Raw genomic sequence first — 23,869 nt, forward strand, 5'->3', positions numbered from 1 at the left:
CATGGTGGAATGATGCATGCATTGTTAGACACCCTTAATTTGAAAAAAAAAGGAAAAAGAAGCGTTTGCCGATAATTTTACTTTTATATTGAAGTTCGCCGTCGATGTCTCGAAGATGGAGGCTACTACCCGAAGGTGAGGAAGAAGAAGAGAAAATTGGCGGCAGATTTAGTCGTGGTGTCGCTACCATCTCTCCTCCCAAAGGGGAGTGAGCTAAGGGCGGATGTGCTAGAAGGACCAGGACCACCATGGATGGGCTGGCAATGAGATGAAGCTCTTCTACTCCTCCATCCGGAGGCATGGCCTATCAGTGGAGCCCGATATTTACGATAAGTCCTTCATGTATTTGTCATTTGCTTTGTGCTTATGGTAATTGTAGCCCCTGGGACTAAGTGCGGCATCAGCCTAGAATCGGGCTTAGTTCTTCTTTAATGGTGTCCTTCGCCTATTTAGCCACTGATGTTATTAAATATGTCCTCATCTTCTTTGCAGGCGCTGGCATGCCAGAACAACAAGGTGGCCTCTGAGAAATCAGAGTTGCGTGAACAACTTGAGGTCCCACGGCGGGCCAATGGGAATTTGGAGCGTGCGTGTGTATCAAGAAGTATGTGACTTATTTGTGAGACTATGCATTGTATGATCACTGTCATTAATGGTCCCTAGCCGCTTCGGTAATAAGGACGAGACCCTTGAGATGGAGCTCCGGAATCGCAATGAGTTCTACAAGAAGTCTGAGGAGGACGTTGTGTAGCATCAAAACTCGCTGTTCGACACGTCCGCCCAACTCAGACATGCGCAAGAGCACCACGTGCATATGGAGGCTGTCGCGAGACGTACGCATATGCGGGCTTCATTCTTGTATAGTTTGCAGAGCTTGTGTGTCCTTATTCTTTTTATTTTTGTCACAGTTCCTCTCCCGGAGATTGCCAGGAAGGAAGTTGAGGACCTGCTTTGGGCGTTGGCGATGATGGCATAGAAGATGCAGGTTGCCCTTGCACTGCGGCTGGGAACCTTTGGTATAAGGACCCAACGCTTCTTCGGGACCTGGACGGAGTTTGTTGGAAATATGCCCTAGAGGCAATAATAAAAGCATTATTATTATATTTCCTTATTCATGATAATTGTCTTTATTCATGCTATAATTGTGTTATCCGGAAATCGTAATACATGTGTGAATACACAGACACCAACATGTCCCTAGTAAGCCTCTAGTTGACTAGCTCGTTGATCAACAGATAGTCATGGTTTCCTGACTATGGACATTGGATGTCATTGATAACGAGATCACATCATTAGGAGAATGATGTGATGGACAAGACCCAATCCTAAACATAGCACAAGATCGTATAGTTCGTTTGCTAGAGTTTTTCTAATGTCAAGTATCTTTTCCTTAGACCATGAGATCGTGTAACTCCCCGATACCGTAGGAGTGCTTTGGGTGTACCAAACGTCACAACGTAACTGGGTGACTATAAAGGTATACTACGGGTATCTCCGAAAGTGTCTGTTGGGTTGACACGGATCAAGACTGGGATTTGTCACTCCGTATGACGGAGAGGTATCACTGGGCCCACTCGGTAATGCATCATCATAATGAGCTCAAAGTGACCAAGTGTCTAGTCACGGGATCATGCATTATGGTACGAGTAAAGTGACTTGCCGGTAACGAGATTGAACGAGGTATTGGGATACCGACGATCGAATCTCGGACAAGTAACATACCGATTGACGAAGGGAATTGTATACGGGGTTGCTTGAATCCTCGACATCGTGGTTCATCCGATGAGATCATCGAGGAGCATGTGGGAGCCAACATGGGTATCCAGATCCCGCTGTTGGTTATTGACCGGAGAGCAATCTCGGTCATGTCTTCGTGTCTCCCGAACCCGTAGGGTCTACACACTTAAGGTTCGGTGACGCTAGGGTTATAGGGATATGTATATGCAGTAACCCGAATGTTGTTCGGAGTCCCGGATGAGATCCCGGACGCCACGAGGAGTTCCGGAATGATCCGGAGGTAAAGATTTATATATGGGAAGTCTTGTTTTGGTCGCCGGAAAAGTTTCGCGCATTATCGGTATTGTACCGGGAGTGCCGAAAGGGGTCCGGGGGTCCACCAAGGGGGTCCACCTGCCCCGGGGGGCCACATGGGCTATAGGGGTGTGTGCCTTGGCCTATATGGGCCAAGGGCACCAGCCCCAAGAGGCCCATGCGCCAAAGATAAGGGAAAGGAAGAGTCCTAAAGGGGGAAGGCACCTCCTAGGTGCCTTGGGGAGGATGGACTCCTCCCTGGCCGCACCCTTCCTTGGAGGAAGGGCCAAGGCTGCGCCCCCCCTCTCCCTTGGCCCTATATATAGTGGGGGGAAGGGAGGGCAGCCATACCTAAGCCCTGGCGCCTCCCTCTCCCTCTCCAACACTTCCTCCTCCTCCGTAGAGCTTGGCGAAGCCCTGACGGAGTACTGTAGCTCCATCACCACCACGCCGTCGTGGTGCTGCTGGAGCCATATTCCTCAACCTCTCCTTCCCCCTTGCTGGATCAAGAAAGAGGAGACGTCACGCTGACCGTACGTGTGTTGAACGCGGAGGTGCCGTCTGTTCGGCGCTAGGATCTCCGATGATTTGGATCACGTCGAGTACGGCTTCCTCATCCCCGTTCTTTGAACGCTTCCGCGCGTGATCTACAAAGGTATGTAGATGCAATCCAATCACTCGTTGCTAGATGAACTCCTAGATGGATCTTGGTGAAACCGTAGGAAATTTTTTGTTTTCTGCAACGTTCCCCAACAGTGGCATCATGAGCTAGGTCTATGCGTAGTTCTCTTTGCACGAGTAGAACACAATTTGTTATGGGCGTAGATGTTGTCAACTTTCTTGCCGCTACTAGTCTTATCTTGCTTCAGCGGTATTGTGGGATGAAGCGGCCCGGACCAACCTTACACGTACGCTTACGTGAGACCGGTTCCACCGACTAACATGCACAAGTTGCATAAGGTGGCTGGCGGGTGTCTGTCTCTCCCATTTTAGTTGGAGCAGATTTGATGAAAAGGGTCCTTATGAAGGGTAAATAGAAGTTGACAAATCACGTTGTGGCTTTCACGTAGGTAAGAAAACGTTCTTACTAGAACCCTATTTCAGCCACGTAAAACTTGCAACAACAATTAGAGGACGTCTAACTTGTTTTTGCAGCAAGTGCTTTGTGATATGATATGGCCAAAGTTGTGATGAATGATGAATGATATATATGTGATGTATGAGATGTTCATGCTATTGTAATAGGAATCACGACTTGCATGTCGATGAGTATGACAACCGGCAGCAGCCATAGGAGTTGTCTTTATTTTTTATATGACCTGCGTGTCATTGAGAAACGCCATGTAAATTACTTTACTTTATTGCTAAACGCATTAGCCGTAGTAGTAGAAGTAATAGTTGGCGAGCAACTTCATGGAGACTCGATGATGGAGATCATGATGATGGAGATCATGGTGTCATGCCGGTGACAAGATGATCATGGAGCCCCAAGATGGAGATTAAAGGAGCTATGTGATATTGGCCATATCATGTCACTATTATTATTTAATTGCATGTGATGTTTATCATGTTTCTGCATCTTGTTTACTTAGAGCGACGGTAGTAAATAAGATGATCCCTCATAATAATTTCAAGAAAGTGTTCCCCCTAACTGTGCACCGTTGCAACAGTTCGTTGTTTCGAAGCATCACGTGATGATCGGGTGTTAGATTCCAACGTTCATATACAACGGGTGTAAGACAGATTTACACATGCAAACACTTAGGTTGACTTGACGAGCCTAGCATGTACAGACATGGCCTCGGAACACAGAAGACCGAAAGGTCGAGCATGAGTCGTATAGAAGATACGATCAACATGAAGATGTTCACCGATGTTGACTAGTCCGTCTCACGTGATGATCGGACACGGCCTAGTTAACTCGGATCATGTTATACTTAGATTACTGGAGGGATGTCTATCTAAGTGGGAGTTCATTGAATAATTTGATTAGATGAACTTAATTATCATGAACTTAGTCTAAAATTTTTACAATATGTCTTGTAGATCAAATGGCCAATGTAGTCCTCAACTTCAACGCGTTCCTAGAGAAAACCAAGCTGAAAGACGATGGCAGCAACTACACGGACTGGGTCCGGAACCTGAGGATCATCCTCATAGCTGCCAAGAAAGATTATGTCCTACAAGCACCGCTAGGTGACGCACCTGTTCTCCCTGCAGAACAAGACGTTATGAACGCTTGGCAGGCACGTACCGATGACTACTCTCTCGTTCAGTGCGGCATGCTTTACAGCTTAGAGCCGGGGCTCCAAAAGCGTTTTGAGAGACACGGAGCATATGAGATGTTCGAAGAGCTGAAAATGGTTTTCCAAGCTCATGCCCGGGTCGAGAGATATCAAGTCTCCGACAAGTTCTTCAGCTGTAAGATGGAGGAAAACAGTTTCGTCAGTGAGCACATACTCACTATGTCTGGGTTGCATAACCGCTTGACTCAGCTGGGAGTTAATCTCCCGGATGACGCGGTCATTGACAGAATCCTTCAGTCGCTTCCACCGAGCTACAAGAGCTTTGTGATGAACTTCAATATGCAGGGGATGGAAAAGACCATTCCTGAAGTATTTGCAATGCTGAAATCAGCAGAGGTAGAAGTCAAAAAGGAACATCAAGTGTTGATGGTGAATAAAACCACTAAGTTCAAGAAGGGCAAGGGTAAGAAAGCCTTCAAGAAGGACGGCAAGGGAGTTGCCGCGCCCGGCAAGCAAGCTACCGGGAAGAAGACAAAGAATGGACCCAAGCCCGAGACTGAGTGCTTTTATTGCAAGGGAAGTGGTCACTGGAAGCGGAACTGCCCCAAATACTTAGCGGACAAGAAGGCTGGCATCACGAAAGGTATATGTGATATACATGTAATTGATGTGTACCTTACCAGTACTCGTAGTAGCTCCTGGGTATTTGATACCGGTGCGGTTGCTCACATTTATAACTCAAAACAGGAGCTGCGGAATAAGCGGAGACTGGCGAAGGACGAGGTGACGATGCGCGTCGGGAATGGTTCCAAGGTCAATGTGATCGCCGTCGGCACACTACCTCTACATTTACCTTCGGGATTAGTTTTAAATCTTAATAATTGTTATTTAGTGCCAGCTTTGAGCATGAACATTGTATCAGGATCTCGTTTAATTCGAGATGGCTACTCATTTAAATCCGAGAATAATGGTTGTTCTATTTATATGAGAGATATGTTTTATGGTCATGCTCCGATGGTGAATGGTTTATTTCTAATGAATCTCGAGCGTAATGCTACACATGTTCATAGTGTGAGTACCAAAAGATGTAAGATTGATAATGATAGTCCCACATACTTGTGGCACTGCCGCCTTGGTCACATAGGTGTCAAACGCATGAAGAAGCTCCATGCTGATGGACTTTTAGAGTCTCTTGATTACGAATCATTTGACACGTGCGAACCATGCCTCATGGGTAAAATGACCAAGACTCCGTTCTCAGAAACAATGGAGCGAGCAACCAACTTATTGGAAATCATACATACTGATGTGTGCGGTCCAATGAGTGTTGAGGCTCGCGGTGGCTATCGTTATGTTCTCACCCTCACTGATGACTTGAGTAGATATGGGTATGTCTACTTAATGAAACACAAGTCTGAGACCTTTGAAAAGTTCAAGGAATTTCAGAGTGAGGTTGAGAATCAACGTGACAGGAAAATCAAGTTCCCGCGATCAGATCGTGGAGGAGAATACTTGAGTCATGAGTTTGGCACACACTTAAGAAAATGTGGAATAGTTTCACAACTCACGCCGCCTGGAACACCTCAGCGTAATGGTGTGTCCGAACATCGTAATCGCACTCTATTAGATATGGTGCGATTTATGATGTCTCTTACCGATTTACCGCTATCTTTTTGGGGCTATGCTTTAGAGACTGCCGCATTCACTTTAAATAGGGCTCCGTCGAAATCTGTTGAGACGACACCGTATGAATTATGGTTTGGGAAGAAACCTAAGCTGTCGTTTCTAAAAGTTTGGGGATGCGATGCTTATGTCAAGAAACTTCAACCTGAAAAGCTCGAACCCAAGTCGGAAAAATGCGTCTTCATAGGATACCCTAAAAAACTATTGGGTATACCTTCTACCTCAGATCCGAAGGCAAGATCTTTGTTGCCAAGAATGGATCCTTTCTAGAGAAGGAGTTTCTCTCGAAAGAAGTAAGTGGGAGGAAAGTAGAACTTGATGAAGTATTACCTCTTGAACCGGGAAATGGCGCAACTCAAGAAAATGTTCCTGAGGTGCCTGCACCGACTAGAGAGGAAGTTAATGATGATGATCAAGATACTTCTGATCAAGCTTCTATTGAAATTCGAAGGTCCACAAGGACACGTTCCGCACCAGATTGGTACGGCAACCCTGTCTTGGAAATCATGTTGTTAGACAACGGTGAACCTTCGAACTATGAAGAAGCGATGGCGGGCCCGGATTCCGACAAATGGCTGGAAGCCATGAAATCCGAGATAGGATCCATGTATGAAAATGAAGTATGGACTTTGACTGACTTGCCCGTAGAGCGGCGAGCCATAGAAAATAAATGGATTTTTAAGAAGAAGACAGACGCGGATGGTAATGTGACTATCTATAAAGCTCGGCTTGTCGCTAAGGGTTATCGACAAGTTCAAGGGGTTGACTACGATGAGACTTTCTCACCGGTAGCGAAGCTGAAGTCCGTCCGAATCATGTTAGCAATTGCCGCATTCTATGATTATGAAATATGGCAAATGGACGTCAAAACGGCATTCCTTAATGGTTTCCTTAAGGAAGAATTGTATATGATGCAGCCGGGAGGTTTTGTCGATCCTAAGTATGCTGACAAGGTGTGCAAGCTCCAACGCTCGATTTATGGGCTGGTGCAAGCATCTCGGAGTTGGAACATTCGCTTTGATGAGATGATCAAAGCGTTTGGGTTTACGTAGACTTATGGAGAAGCCTGCGTTTACAAGAAAGTGAGTGGGAGCTCTGTAGCATTTCTCATATTATATGTAGATGACATACTTTTGATGGAAAATGATATAGAACTCTTGGACAGTATTAAGGCCTACTTGAATAAGAGTTTTTCAATGAAGGACCTTGGAGAAGCTGCTTATATATTAGGCATCAAGATCTACAGAGATAGATCAAGACGCCTCATAGGTCTTTCACAAAGCACATACCTTGATAAGATATTGAAGAAGTTCAATATGGATCAGTCTAAGAAGGGGTTCTTACCTGTGTTACAAGGTGTGAAATTGAGCTCAGCTCAATGCCCGACCACGGCAGAAGATATAGAAGAGATGAGTGTCATCCCCTATGCCTCAGCCATATGTTCTATTATGTATGCCATGCTGTGTACCGGACCTGATGTAAACCTTGCCGTGAGTTTGGTAGGAAGGTACCAAAGTAATCCCGGCAAGGAACACTGGACAGCGGTCAAGAATATCCTGAAATGCCTGAAAAGGACTAAAGAAATGTTTCTCGTTTATGGAGGTGACGAAGAGCTCGTCATAAAAGGTTACGTCGACGCTAGCTTCGACATAGATCTGGATGACTCTAAGTCACAAACCGGATACGTGTATATTTTGAATGGTGGGGCAGTAAGCTGGTGCAGTTGCATGCAGAGCGTCGTGGCGGGATCTACATGTGAAGCGGAGTACATGGCAGCCTCGGAGGCGGCGCATGAAGCAATTTGGGTGAAGGAGTTCATCACCGACCTAGGAGTCATACCCAATGCGTCGGGGCCAATCAAACTCTTCTGTGACAACACTGGAGCGCACTTGCCAAGGAGCCCAGATTTCACAAGAAGACCAGGCACATCAAGCGTCGCTTCAACTCCATTCGTGAAAATGTTCAAGATGGAGACATAGATATTTGTAAAGTACATACGGACCTGAATGTAGCAGATCCGTTGACTAAACCTCTCCCTAGAGCAAAACATGATCAACACCAGAATTCCATGGGTGTTCGATTCATCACAATGTAACTAGATTATTGACTCTAGTGCAAGTGGGAGACTTTTGGAAATATGCCCTAGAGGCAATAATAAAAGCATTATTATTATATTTCCTTATTCATGATAATTGTCTTTATTCATGCTATAATTGTGTTATCCGGAAATCATAATACATGTGTGAATACACAGACACCAACATGTCCCTAGTAAGCCTCTAGTTGACTAGCTCGTTGATCGACAGATAGTCATGGTTTCCTGACTATGGACATTGGATGTCATTGATAACGAGATCACATCATTAGGAGAATGATGTGATGGACAAGACCCAATCCTAAACATAGCACAAGATCGTATAGTTCGTTTGCTAAAGTTTTCCAATGTCAAGTATCTTTTCCTTAGACCATGAGATCGTGTAACTCCCGGATACCGTAGGAGTGCTTTGGGTGTACCAAACGTCACAACGTAACTGGGTGACTATAAAGGTATACTACGGGTATCTCCGAAAGTGTCTGTTGGGTTGACACGGATCAAGACTGGGATTTGTCACTCCGTATGACGGAGAGGTATCACTGGGCCCACTCGGTAATGCATCATCATAATGAGCTCAAAGTGACCAAGTGTCTGGTCACGGGATCATGCATTACGGTACGAGTAAAGTGAATTGGCGGTAACGAGATTGAACGAGGTATTGGGATACCGACGATCGAATCTCGGGCAAGTAACATACCGATTGACAAAGGGAATTGTATACGGGGTTGCTTGAATCCTCGACATCGTGGTTCATCCGATGAGATCATCGAGGAGCATGTGGGAGCCAACATGGGTATCCAGATCCCGCTGTTGGTTATTGACCGGAGAGCAATCTCGGTCATGTCTTCGTGTCTCCCGAACCCGTAGGGTCTACACACTTAAGGTTCGATAACGCTAGGGTTATAGGGATATGTATATGCAGTAACCCGAATGTTGTTCGGAGTCCCGGATGAGATCATGGACGTCACGAGGAGTTCCGGAATGATCCGGAGGTGAAGATTTATATATGGGAAGTCTTGTTTTGGTCGCCGGAAAAGTTTCGCGCATTATCGGTATTGTATCGGGAGTGCCGAAAGGGGTCCGGGGGTCCACCTGCCCCGGGGGGCCACATGGGCTGTAGGGGTGTGCGCCTTGGCCTATATGGGCCAAGGGCACCAGCCCCAAGAGGCCCATGCGCCAAAGATAAGGGAAAGGAAGAGTCCTAAAGGGGGAAGGCACCTCCTAGGTGCCTTGGGGAGGATGGACTCCTCCCTGGCCGCACCCTTCCTTGGAGGAAGGGCCAAGGCTGCGCCCCCCTCTCCCTTGGCCCTATATATAGTGGGGGAAAGGGAGGGCAGCCATACCTAAGCCCTGGCGCCTCCCTCTCCCCCTCCAACACTTCCTCCTCCTCCGTAGAGCTTGGCGAAGCCCTGACGGAGTACTGTAGCTCCATCACCACCACGCCGTCGTGCTGCTGCTGGAGCCATCTTCCTCAATCTCTCCTTCCCCCTTGCTGGATCAAGAAGGAGGAGACGTCACGCTGACCGTACATGTGTTGAACGCGGAGGTGCCGTCCGTTCGGCGCTAGGATCTCCGGTGATTTGGATCACGTCGAGTACGGCTTCCTCATCCCCGTTCTTTGAACGCTTCCGCGCGTGATCTACAAAGGTATGTAGATGCAATCCAATCACTCGTTGCTAGATGAACTCCTAGATGGATCTTGGCGAAACCGTAGGAAATTTTTTGTTTTCTGCAACGTTCCCCAACAGAGTTCTCACGCGCCTTCAGGTTGATTTCAATTTGGGCCAGACTAGTAGTTTCAGGTGAGAAGTGCAGTCTTCATCCTCGGGGACTTGAAAGTTGAAACTGAATTAGAGTCCGGACTGGATCATACGAGTTCACATGCTCGGAATCCATATTGTATCCCTTCTTTTAGAACCTCTTTGATTCACATGATTCTCAAAATACAATAAGAAAGTACATATGATTGGAATGCCATTTTCATCTCAATCCTAGATGATTTGGGATTGTTTGGTTGCATCATATAATGGAAAAATAAAGGAGTTCTTTTAAAAAGTTTTGAGTGGATGCTAGAAACCCAATAGGAAGTGGTTAAGGAAAATCTTAAAAAAATTCCTATATAACTTAGAAAAAATTCCTATATAATTTGATTCAATCATATGAATCAAACAGAAACGTAGGATTTTTTTAAAGGATTCTAATCCTCTAAATTTCTATGAAAATAATCAAAGGAGCCCTTGGAGGAATTAGTCTTGCCTATGTAGTTTACCTTCTTCTCTCGCAAGAAAGGACAGAACAGAACAGAGTCTCAGTGGCCGTGCCGGACTGCGAAAGTAAACAAACATATACTCACCGGAACTCCCCAAAGCGAAAGCCTCTGTCACCGGCGACGACGCGCACCAGCACCGATGGCCCGCTACGACCGAGCGATCACCGTCTTCTCCCCCGACGGCCACCTCTTCCAGGTTGAGTACGCCCTCGAGGCCGTCCGCAAGGGCAACGCCGCCGTCGGCGTCCGAGGCGTCGACACCGTCGTCCTCGGTGTCGAGAAGAAGTCCACCCCCAAGCTCCAGGACTCCAGGTAGGCGACCTAAAACCCGTCCGTTCCCCCTCCCCGCGCATACGCCGCCGGATCGACCGGATCTCGTGGTTTTCTAACCGGGAATCCCCCCGTCCCTCGAATTTCCCAGGTCCGTGCGCAAGATCGCGAGCCTGGACACCCACATCGCGCTGGCCTGCGCGGGTCTGAAGGCGGACGCGCGCGTGCTCATCAACCGGGCGCGCGTCGAGTGCCAGAGCCACCGCCTCACCGTCGAGGACCCCGTCACTGTCGAGTACATCACGCGCTACATCGCCGGCCTGCAGCAGAAGTACACGCAGAGCGGAGGGGTGCGGCCGTTCGGGCTCTCCACGCTCATAGTTGGCTTCGACCCCTATACCGAGAAGCCCGCGCTGTACCAGACCGACCCCTCCGGCACCTTTTCCGCCTGGAAGGCCAACGCCACCGGCCGCAACTCCAACTCCATGCGCGAATTCCTTGAGAAGAATTACAAGGAGACGTCCGGCAAGGAGACCATCAAGCTTACCATCCGAGCCCTCCTTGAGGTAACTACCTCACAACATATTATCCTATCCGACCAGGAGCTAGAATCATACTGCCATTTTATTGTATTTTTGTTAAATGTGCGAGAAGCAGAATACCAATAGTTGTGTCAATCAAAAAAATGGTAATGGCTCATCTGAGGACAGATGCTCCAAGAGATGCCAGATGGATTATGGAGAGTAGTTAGCATAGGAGAAGGACACACTGTCAAAAAAAAAGAACCTAAGCATATGAGAAGGACACATTTTCATTCTTTTGAATGATAATATGTCAATTGACTGATTAATTGCCGCACCATGCGGTGCTGACAATGGAACTTAGCTGCCCTTACTCAAGGTGTTAGTGGAATGCGCATGTCTAGAGTTTCTGTGTGTTCTTTTGTTTTATCAACAAACGAAGTGCTTGGTGTTAGTCATGTTTTACTGGTTATAGAACTCACTTTTAATACAAACTTAGGTCAGTTTCCTGATGCTTGTTGCATTCAAAATATTATATTAGTAACTGCTCATGTGAAGATAGACGTTCTAACACATGACAAATGGGGGAGGATTTTTTTTTCCAATTCTTACAAGTGATTATATGCCAATTGACTGACCTAACTGGAAAGCTCATGTCTAGAGTTTTATATGCATTCTCTTTGCTCAGCCAGCAAAGTGCTTGTTGTTAGTCATGGTTTACTTGTTATAAAACTCACTTTAGTACAAAGCTAGATCAAGTTCCTATGTCTGTTTTTATCGACTGCATTCAAATTGCAATGAAACTAAAATTGAGTGAGATAGGAGTGATTCATGTGTGTGCTTGCCACTTTAGGGTGATACTTGTTCATCTGCACTAACGAGAGTACATGTTCATAGGCGTCATCTGTTGTTTTGCTCCTGCAGTCTCAGCAATAAATTCATTTGCAATGCCAATTTCATCTACACTTGTATGTTATTGCAAGTACTCCCTCTGAGTGACCTAAAACGTCTTATAAAAGTTTAAAGAGGGGCTATTTGAGTATAATTTTCTTTCAAAAGTCGGTTCTCTCATGTCAATAGTCTAAGAACATCTACAACCGGACGCCCCATATCCACCCCAAACGCCCGGTCGGCCTGCCCGGTTACTGCCTGGACAGAAACAAGCCACACCAGCCTCCTCAAACGCAGCCCAAACGTCCGGACTGTCCGGCAACCCCCATACCCAGCCCATATGTGGGGCAGATATGGAAAGGCCTGGACGCGTCTGGACACCGCCGCCACGTCGGACTGGTCCACTATGGCCCACGCAGTCCCCACCCTTGTCCCCACAAATACCCCAGCCGGACGACCGAACCCTAGTCAAACCTCACTCTCTTGACCACTCTTCTCCACTGCCATCTCCTCCCCCTCCTCTCTCTGCCCCATCCCCTCCTCTCCGCCATGGCCTGGAACGGATCCGGCAGCGATTCCGACGATATCGACTAGGCGGCGCTCTCCATGGACTCCTCGAGCTCGTCTGCGCCGGACGACGAGGAGCTAGCACTCCGCATTGCCCTCCGCCACTCGCGGATGGACCGGGGCGGGAGCTCCTCCTCGTTGGTGTTGCCGGCGGCCCGGGTGGGCAGCTGCAGCAACGCTCTAGCCTGCGGCCGCACGACGCGGTCCATGCCTTCCCCGGTTAGGCCGCGTGGCGATCAGTGGCGCCGGCACCGCCAGCAGCTGCTCCTTCCGGGTGGCGCTGGCTGCTCGTGCCTGCAAGGCAGCTGGAGTCTGAGGGTCGCGCGTATCACTACAGAGGGCAGCGCAGGCCACTTCCATCCGCTCTGGCTGCGGGTCCTGCAGATCTACGCCAGAGCCGCTACCGTCCGCTAGCGACGACGACGAGACCCTCCGCGATGCCATGCGCTGCTCGTACACCTCGGCAAAGACGGACGCCCGTCGACGGCTTTGCAAAAATGTGGTGGTGTTCTGCATCGGGCTCAAGGAGTCCGAGAGGTTGGTGAGTCAGAGGCTGGCGGCTTTTGCCGCCGCATGGCTCGTGAGGGAGCAGCCCCACGCCGCCCGTCGCATGGCGTTGATCATCTTCTCCTCGTCCTCCTCGGCAGTGGCACGACTGACGACGATGCTCCACCCGCCGCCAACGCCTACGCCTATCTACGTCGGATTGCTATGTTTATATGTTCTATGATGATCTACGTAGTTTGCATGCTTTTGTATGGATTTGGGGACGGACAAATGGGGGTGTGGTTGTGGACTGGGGCAAATGTGGGCTGCTTGGTCACTGTCCGCGGATGTGCCCGGATACGTCCGCGGGCGTATAGGGCCGCAAATTAGGCAACCGCGGCTCTAGATGCTCTAATACTTGTGTACGTAAAATTTTGAAAACTTGGCTGTGCTTTGCCAATTTTATTATTGCTTTTGTATAGCATACAGAGCATGTAACTGCGTTGACTCTATTGTTGCTTTTGTACTTGTGTATCATTGCACATTGTGTAACTGGCATACTTTGTGACTCATTTAGTGAAAGAAAGCCACTCCCTCTGTCCTATAATATAAGGTGTTGTTACGACTAACGTACTCATATATTGGTTATCATAACATCTTATATTGTGGTACTGAGGGAGTATTACTTCTTGGCTGGCAGAGGTTTCCCAGAAGTACTGTAGCGCATATAAGATGTAGTATAAATGTGTGGTCTTTGTAGTATCTTTGGAGGCAAATGCATATCTGCCATCCCAAATATATGTCCCGGAGAGCTGGCATTTTCCATCTCAGATAATGGACAGAGATAATATGTCTGGGTCGGCCATGCCTGTTGCTGTGTTGCCCGAGACCTGTGACCAAAAATCCATGTAAATCCTCAGTGGGAAGGCAAACATTACATGAGAGTACAGTGTTTAACCTGGATTAGCCCTAGGCTTTTGCTGGCTCTGCCTAGCATGTTAAGTTAACACTACAATTGACACAATTAATCCCATGTTTAAATGCATATCCTCTTGTATCGTCAGACTAAATCTTTGGTTTGTCTTCTATTGATAATTGTCTCTGACACCCCCCCCCCCCCCCCCCCCCCTCTTCTCTGTAGGTTGTCGAGAGTGGCATATCCTCTTGTATTTTCAGCTTAAATCTGCCTTGAATAATATCTCAAGTTTTTCCCATCTAAGATAACATCTCAAATTAACATTATAATTTGATCACAATTAATTGTATGTTGAAATGCATATCCTCTTGTATCTTCAGCCTAAATATTTGGTTTGTCTTCCATTTATATTGTCGAAATGACACTGATTTGATCTCCCCCCTTCTCTGTAGGTTGTCGAGAGTGGTGGCAAGAACATTGAGATTGCTGTGATGACGCACAAAGATGGTCTTCGCCAGCTTGAGGAAGAGGAGATCGATGAGTATGTTGCTGAGATTGAAGCAGAGAAGGCCGCTGCTGAGGCTGCAAAGAAGGGTGGCCCGAAAGACACATAATGTACTAATGATTTAGCACAGTCGTGGCACATGGCTCCTCTAGCTCTGTTTATGTTCACAGCTTGTCTATTTGTTTTAACTGTTTCCGAAGGACTTGTTTGGCCGAGGGTTGTTTATTTTACTGCTGACGGAGGTGCTTGGACTAATGGGCTTATCCCCGTCATGTTGTGCGAACTGTATAAGCTTAGCTAATGGGGGTGTTACCGGAAGCTTAGCTAATGGGCGTTACCGGGCCGTGGATGATAAGTGGGCTGAGATAACCTACAACTTTTGTAGTAGTAGTACCAGGCCGTAGCCGTTTCTCAAGAAGAATTGCACATTGGAGCCTTGGAGCGGGAGCCCCTGTTCGGCGCAGCGAACAAACAAAAAATCGACATAAAAACGCAAAAAATTGGGGAGCTGCTTTAGGAATCGAACTCGCATCGCACGCGAAGTCAAGCCTTCTTCATGCTTAGCTGAACAACCGTGATTTTAATAGCGCTAACAATATGTGAACTAGTATAGCCGTGCTATTTATTTATAATTTAGATTTTTTTTCTTTAAAAATCATTAATTTAAAATCATTCGTTGATTTTGAGACAAAAGTTCACAACTTAAAAAATGTTCATCGATTTTGAGAAATAGTTCATCATTTTTGAAGAAAAGTTCACAAACATAAAAAAGTTCACCAATTTTGGAAAAAGTTTAAAAAGTTCATTGTTTTCGGAAAAGAGTTCTTCATTTTCGTAAAAAATCATTGGTTTTGAAAAAAGTTCATCGATTTTGAAAAGTTCACAAATTTGAAGGAACAATTCATCAATCTTGAAAAAATTCATTGAATTTGGAAAAAAATCATTGAATTTGAATTTTTTTATTAAATTTGAAACAAGTTCATTGAATTAGAAAAAAGTTCATAATTTTTTTTTAATGTGGATGGATTTGAACAAAAACATCAAACAAGGAAGAAGAAAAACAAAAACAGAAAACAGAAAAAAACAACAAACCAAAACAGAAAAAGAAAAGAAAAGATGATAACTAAAACAAGTGATGGACATAAGTGCAGCAAGGTCTTGTGACGGGGTGGTTACCTCGCTTTGAATACGCAAGCGAAAGAGCTAAACCGGCCGCGCCCAACTAAAGCGCCTGCAGGCGCTGGTTTGCAGAAAACCGAAGAAACCGACGCTTGCAGCGTCAAATAGGTTTTGCCCATTGGAGCTAGCTGAAGGATTGGATTCTAAAAAAACGGCTGAAGGATTGGAACCTTTCATAAAAAGATAAAAGCTGAAAGATTGGAGCAGTAAAGGCTGGCGTGTGCGGAACTTTTTTTATCTTTCCCTTATAGTTTCATCATACCGGCACCAATTGTGAAGTACTTTTTTTTCTTAAAGAAGATCCATGCTACAGGTGCAAGGAAAAAGAAAGATTGCTGCAACGGGCGTATGTACGAGGTAATGAGAGTAACTCCAACGGGCCGCCTCACTTCGTTTACGTGTGTCCGTTTGGATTGAAACGGACATAAAAATCGATTCAACACGTCGATTCAAACAAACACACATTCACCTTTTGTCCGCCGTGCGACCCATTTTCTGCTCAAATTTAAGCCGTTTTTGCGTAGGCGCAAACACAAAACGAACGCGTATGACACACACCTTTATCCTCACCTGGCCCGCTAGTTGGTGGCATATTAACCATCCCATCTTCCTCCGAACGATAGCCAGCATGGTGGCCAGCCGTCTGAACTCACATACCCCCTTCCCGCAGCACGCCACCTTTCAACGCTGCCACCACCACTGCCGCTCCCCACCGCCGCCGCAGCACCCCTGACCTCGCCGCCACCGCCCCTCGACCCGCGCTCTCACCTGCCTGCACCACCCAAGCACGGGGACCTCGCTCGCCGGACACCGTCATGCCTGCTGGACATCGACAGGCCTGCTACCAGGTCTAGGCGAGGCGCGAGGCTCTTCACCGGCCAAGATTGTATGCATCGGGAGTGGAAGAACTGCCCTTCTGCTTGGCAGGGGAAGTATAGGGCCATGTCAAAGCTTGCACTGTCATACTCGAGGCCGTGGCTTCACAAGATCTCTGAATTTGGCACTCTTTCTTCGGCATAGCCCACTAGTAGAAAAAGGGCCATTTGTCTCGGTTCTAGAGGGCCTTTAGTCCTGATTCTGAAACCGAGACTAAAGGGTCGGTACTAAAGGCCCTCCACGTGGCTGCTGTCTGGAGGTCCACCTTTAGTCCCGACACCAACCGGGACTAAAGGAAATGTTACGATTTTTTTGAATTTTTTTATTTTTTTCCCGATTTTAAAATTATTTTACAATTTAATCTCTAATCACCCCCTCATCACTGCTCAATTTAACCTCTAATCTCTAATCACCCCTCATCATTCCAAATCATCTAACTTTCCGGCCGGTCACCCATCCTCTCACTACTCCAGCCTGAGCACGCTTAACTTCAGGATTCTATTCCCCCTCATTTCCAAGTCCGCACTTGTTGTTTCCCTGACAATAGTAAGATGTCAATCCTATTAACCCTTGGGAGTTTAGCTTGAGCATGAAGTCACACGTTTCACTGTTTGAGTTGTAAACTGTTATTCTAAAAAACAATAATTATTTAGTAACACTAATATTTCTTGAGTAAGTAGTTTGACCATAGTTTGACCACAATTTGACCACAGTTTGACCAGATTTGACCAAAATTCAAAAAAATTGAAATAATTATTTAGTAACACTAATATTCTTGAATAACTATGTTGTAACACTAATACTTTTTGAATAGTAGATAGTAGTTTGACCAGAATTAACCAAAATTCAAAAAAACTGAAATTTAAGCATATCTTTTTTTCTTTTGGAATTTGAGGATTCTAAAAATTTGCAAACAGGCCGTAGGTGGTCAAAATCGGATGCAGATTTTCGTGTTGAACATTTTGATATATTATATATTTTTTCCGACATCGTATGCAAAAGTTATAGCCGTTATACTTTTTCATGACACTTTTTTGCAAAATATATCCAAATTTAAGTTTTTTAATTTTCCTAACTAGTAGATGTAGTAATATAACTACATCTCGAAGGATTTTATTTTTTGAAGCTTTTACCATTTTCTTTTGTTTCTTCAAAACTGAAATGACGATACAGGGGGGGTGGGTGTAGAGTTTGAGAAACGGGCCCTTTAGTCCCGGTTTGAGACACGAACGGGGACTAAAGGGTGCGATGCCCTTTTGTCCCGGCTCGTGTCTCAAACCGGGACTAAAGAGCCCGTTTGAACCGGGACTAATGCCTTTAGCAGTTCGTAATGCAACCGGGACTAATGTGTATATTATGCTGTGACCAAAGCCCTGTTTTCTACTAGTGACCGGATCTCACAATGATATCAATGTGTTGTAACGCTCTTCGGTGTTTGCTAGGCTTGCAGAAAGCAGCTGCCCGGAGGTCAATGTTGAGATCAATGACCACCACTATAACAAAGGATACTACCTAGCCGACGGCATGTATCCTTAGTGGACTACTCTTGTGAAGACAATCTCCAACCCCGCAGGAGAGAAGAGATTTGCCCAAGAGGAAGAGAGTGCTAGAAAGGATGTGGAGCATGCCTTTGATGTTCTTCAATCTCGATGGGGCATCTGTAACGCCCGGATAATCTTGCTACAGTAATCCCACGCTAATCATGGCACGTCATCCCGATTACTGTTGCTATCCTCGCAATAATTCGAAACCGTTCAAATTCAAAATTCAAATTGATGAAAACAATAAAAGTTTTCAAAAATTAAAATAAAATTGTTCGGTGGTTGACGAATATTACAAAGGTAATTATAGTGCAACAGACATATTTTTATAAAATGGCTAAATGGATTAAATGATCTAAATAGAAAAGAAATAATAAAAGAAAATACAAAAGGAAAGAAAAACAGAAAATCAAAAAAGAAAAAAAGAAAGAGAACACCACCTCCCCACCCCACTGGGCTTCGGCCCAGCAGGCCACCGGGCCGCCTGGCAAACCCACCCCTCTCTCCTTATTCCCCCGGGTGAGACCCCGAAACCCTAGCCACCCCCCACTCGCATCCACTCTCCCCCCTCCCTCCCGATTGGATCGGGAGGATAACGGCGCCGCGCCCCGGCCTGCCCCCGTCCTCCTCGCCGTGGAACGACGCCGCCGCCCGGAGCTCCTACCCCGCCGGCCTGCTCCCTGTCGGCCGCTCGTCCCCGGCGGCCTCCCCAACCTCCCCCGAGCTCGCTCCCGAGACCCTACGCGTCCCTCCCCGTGAGCTCCTCTCCTCCCTTTCCCCTCTGTCGCCGGCGACGTCCGCACCCAGTCGCCGCGCCCGACGGCGTGCGCCGCGCGCCCCTCGCGCGTCCAGGCCACGCGCCCGACGCCTCGACCTCCTCTACCGCGCGCACGCGCGCTCACCGCGTTCGGGCCGCGCCCTGGCCGCGCGCCGTCGCCCCGTCCCGACGCGTCTCGCCTGGTCGACCGCCCGCACGGGCGCCCCTCCTCCCTGCTCGCCCCCCCTCCGTGCCGACTGCGCCATGGCCTCGCGCGCCCCGGCCGTCCTCCCTCGCCTTGGCCCGCGTCCCGCTTCGTCTCCCCTCGCCTTGGCCTCGCCTCTCCACGCCGGCCTGCGCGTGGCTTTGGTCGCCGACGCCCGCGGCCGGCCACCACCGCTACCTGCCGGCCTCACCCGCCTGTGCCCCGCCTCCTCTGCACACGGCGCCCGGCCCCGTGGCGCCCCTGTTTCCCCCGCTCCGCCCTGTGCGCCGTCGCCGCCGCCGGCGAGCCTGCGCCCCGGCTCGCCGTGCCCCCCCCTTCCCCGTTGGCCGCGGACGGGCGCCCGCTGCGCCAGTTCGGGCGGGTGCCCAGCGCCCGCTAACACCGAAACCACTCTGGCCACTAGTGCCAATGACATGGGGGCCCCACGGCCCCAGAACGTTTTATTAAAAAAAAGGAATTAAAATTAATAATAATAAAAATAATTAATTAATTAATTAATTAAGGAATTAATTAAGTTAATTAATCATAATTAGATTAATCAAATTAACTAATTAGTCTAATTAAACTGTGATTAGTTTAGCTAAAACCTGATTAGCCTAAACAGGGTATGACAGGTGGGCCCCGCTGGACCCACACGTCAGTTTGACCAGTCGACGCCCCTGTTGACTGCTGACGTCATGCTGACGTCATGATGACATCAGCAAACACTGTTTTGGATAATGTTAGATTTAAATAATTAATTAAATTCCAGAAATTATTAAAATCTTTAGAAAATCATATCTTTTAATCCGTAACTCGGATTAAAATATTTTCAACATGAAAGTTGCTCAGAACGACGAGACAATTCCGGATACGCAGCCCGTTCGTCCGCCACACATTCCTAACCTATCCAACTCGCAACTTTCCCCCTACGGCCCCTCTGCCCGAAAACGCGAAACGCCGGGGATACTTTCCCGGATGTTTCCCCCCTTCACCGGTATCACCTCATACCGCGTTAGGGCACCTCTAACGCCGTTACTTGTCATGTCATGCATCACTATGCATCTGCTTGCTTAAATATTTATTGTTTCTCCCCCCTCTTCTCTCGATAGACACCGAGACCGACGCTGCTGCTGCCCCGATCGACTACGGTGTTGACGACCCCTCTCTCTTGCCAGAGCAACCAGGCAAGCCCCCCCTTGATCACCAGATATCGCCTACTCTTCTCTATACTGCTTGCATTAGAGTAGTGTAGCATGTTACTGCTTTCAGTTAATCCTATACTGCTGCATAGCCTGTCCTTGCTACTACTGTTGTTACCTTTACCTGCTATCCTACTGCTTAGTATAGGATGCTAGTATTTTCATCAGTGGCCCTACATCCTTGTCCGTCTGCCATGCTATACTATCGGGCCGTGATCACTCGGGAGTTGATCACGGGTATATACTATATGCTTTATACATGATACATGTGGTGACTAAAGACGGGTCGGCTTGTGGAGCACCCGCGAGTGATTCACGGATTGGGGGCTGAAAGGACCTTTGTCCCAACGGCCCTCTGTGTGGATCTTTGAGGCGGAGCGACAGGGCAGGTTCCGACCACCTAGGAGAGAGGTGGGCCTGGCCCTGGTCGACGTTCGCGGATACTTAACACGCTTAACGAGATCTGGGTATTTGATCTGAGTTTGGCCATTTGGTCTATACGCACTAACCATCTACGCGGGAGTAGTTATGGGTATCCCGGCGTCGTGGTATCAGCCGAAGCCTTCTTGACGTCAGCGACGGAGCGGCGCGCGCTGGATTGGACTGGAACGCCACTAGGCTAGGTCTGCTTCCGGCCGCCCACGCAACGTGCAGGTGTGCTAAGGGCGATGGGCCCAGACCCCTGGGCGCTTAGGTTTAGACCGGCGTGCTGACCTCTCTGTTGGTCTAGGTGGGGCTGTGACGTGTTGATCTTCCGAGGCCGGGCATGACCCAGGAAAGTGTGTCCGGCCAAATGGGATCGAGCGTGTTGGGGTATGTGGTGCACCCCTGCAGGGAAGTTAATCTATTCGAATAGCCGTGATCTTCGGTAACAGGACGATTTGGAGTTGTACCTTGACCTTATGACAACTAGAACCGGATACTTAATAAAACACACCCTTCCAAGTGCCAGATATAACCGGTGGTCGCTCTCTCACAGGGCGACGAGGGGAGGATCATCGGTTAGGATTATGCTATGCGATGTTACTTGGTGAACTTACCTTTTGCTCTCTTCTGCTTGCTGCAAGATGGAGGTGGCCAGAAGCGTAGTCTTCGATAGGACTAGCTATCCCCCTCTTATTCCGGCACTCTGCAGTTCAGTCCACATATGATACCCTTACTCCATTTGATACCCATGCATATGTAGTGTAGCTCCTTGCTTGCGAGTACTTTGGATGAGTACTCACGGTTGCTTTCTCCTCCTTTTCCCCCTTTCCTTTCATTCTGGTTGTCGCAACCAGATGCTGGAGTCCAGGAGCTAGACGCCACCGTCGACGACGACTCCTACTACACCGGAGGTGCCTACTACTACGTGGTGCCCGCTGACGACGACCAGGAGTAGTTAGGAGGATCCCAGGCAGGAGGCCTGCGCCTCTTTCGATCCGTATCCCAGTTTGTGCTAGCCTTCTTAAGGCAACCTTGTTTAACTTATGTCTGTACTCAGATATTGTTGCTTCCGCTGACTCGTCTATGATCGAGCTCTTGTATTCGAGCCCTCGAGGCCCCTGGCTTGTAATATGATGCTTGTATGACTTATTTTATTTGTAGAGTTGTGTTGTGATATCTTCCCGTGAGTCCTTGATCTTGATCGTACACATTTGCGTGCATGATTAGTGTACGATTGGATCGGGGGCGTCACAACTTGGTATCAGAGCCGACTGCCTGTAGGAACTCCCCTTCCACACTCCTTGGCCGAAGTCGAGTCTAGACATTGCAAAAACTTTTACTAACTTGGCTGTGTGCCTTATGGGCCCACGTCGCCATCGGGTGGTACTAGGATCTTTTACTCCTCGACCTTTACTCTGGGACTCTGAACTCCCTTCTACTCGGGTTAAACGAATTTACTAACTCTGACACTAGGATCCCGTTACGACATTCACCCCAAAGTTGGATAAGCCCTAGTTATTCTTTAGAGTAGTACTTGAACATTATCCACATTGTCATTTGACTCCTGTGAAAACAACTTTGTTTTCAGATGGAACCCACGAGGCAGGTCGTGTGCCACACGACGGCCATTGGTGCCTCAGGATCACCTGCTGTGTTGGCTGAGATGATGACCTATCTGGGTTATCGCTGGCACCCTGAGTACACCGTCTATGAGGAGTATCAGGACTTCAACCAGGAGCAGTACCGTGCCATCGTCCACCTCTACTCTCGAGAGTATGACTCCACTACCGTGCTGCACACTGCTCATGGTGTTGGAGTGACTATCGATATGGCGGTCCACGATGCTGCTTATGCTGCTCTGACACGTCTCCGTGGAGAGTATCAGGAGTTGGACACCTCCCCCTTCAGGCACATTGCTATTGCATCCGATGTTGGTGCGGAGGGTTACTACACTGCTGCCTACTCCACTGTCACCCGAGAGCCATTCTACCATCAGAACCTGGTTCTGCATGCTGATGGGCTGGATAGAGCTAACCGAGCTCTTCGCCACGAGTTGTACACCACCCGTCAGCACCTGTATCGTGCTCTGACGCTGTTGCACCCCTCTGTCCGCTCTGGTAATCTGTCGCGTTCTGCGATCTACCCTGCCCGGACCGTGATGCCCCAGGGCGTCGGCTGGCCAGATGTGGGAGGCTACTCTCCTGCATTGGGCCCTCTCCTGCCACCTGCGCTTCGGGTTCCGCACCAGAGTATCCGCGGACCCCAGGCTACTCGCGTGGAGGTCTTCCCTTCGCGTCACTACCAGCTGTCGGGCTACACCTACCTCCGCAGTACCGCGTGGGACTGATGTAGACTTGCTTGTTAGTGTTAGATGCATTCGCCGCGAGCCTGCGTGCCGCCTATGATGTCTTAGTCTATGTACCAAAAACTCTGTGTAACGAACTCCATGCATGATCTCTTTTGTAAGATATGCCGACTACTATGTAGTATCTATCGTGCTGCTTTCGTTGTGCATGTTTCATCATGAATGACTCTTGTTATTTTTGCAAATTTCTCAATGCTGAACTATCCCTGTTAAATATTAGCAGGATGGTTAGACCAGGTGGTCGTGGTCGTGGTGGCAACGCCCCACCACCGCCTGAGTACATGGCTGGTATGATCCAACAGCTTGAGATGAATCGCCAGTTCATGGAGAATATGATGGCTCAGTTTCCTCGCCCCAATATGAACCAGCAGCCAACCCCAGTGACTCTGCAGGATTTCATGCGCCTGAACCCAACTGTGTACCGCAGCTCAACTCAGCCTCTGGATGCTGATGACTGGCTCCGTGACATCACCTATGAGATGGAGTCTGCTGATGTAGCCCCTGCCAGCTATGTCACCTTTGCTTCCTTCTTCCTGAAAGGACCCGCGGCTCAATGGTGGGACAGCCACAGGCGTACTCTGCCAGCTAGAACAATCATCACCTGGCCAGACTTCCAAGCTGCCTTCCGTGCTCGCTTCATTCCTCAGGGAGTTATGGACCGGAAGAAGCGTGAGTTCCGCAACCTCACCCAAGGCAACAGAACTGTGGAAGCTTATCAGCGGGAGTTTCTGGACTTGTCCCGCTATGCTGAAGAAGACATTGCAACTGATGCACGCAGACAGGAGAAGTTCCGTGATGGCCTTCAAGCTGACATCAAGCTCGCACTTCTAGTGCATGA

General features: G+C 48.1%; 1 protein-coding gene across 1 annotated transcript; it reads left to right on the forward strand.

The window, feature by feature from the left end:
* The first annotated feature begins 10,330 nt into the window (after positions 1 to 10,330).
* On the forward strand, positions 10,331 to 14,803 carry LOC125521687 (proteasome subunit alpha type-7-A). Its single transcript, XM_048686741.2, has 3 exons — positions 10,331 to 10,636; positions 10,746 to 11,160; positions 14,428 to 14,803. Exons 1-3 carry the CDS (start codon positions 10,464 to 10,466, stop codon positions 14,587 to 14,589), a joined length of 750 nt encoding a protein of 249 aa, XP_048542698.1. The 5' UTR covers positions 10,331 to 10,463; the 3' UTR covers positions 14,590 to 14,803.
* Positions 14,804 to 23,869: the final 9,066 nt, after the last annotated feature.

This window comes from Triticum urartu, chromosome 7A (genome assembly GCF_056163025.1).
Source record: "Triticum urartu cultivar PI428250 chromosome 7A, HENAU_Tu73, whole genome shotgun sequence".
NCBI classification, from domain to species: domain Eukaryota; kingdom Viridiplantae; phylum Streptophyta; class Magnoliopsida; order Poales; family Poaceae; genus Triticum; species Triticum urartu.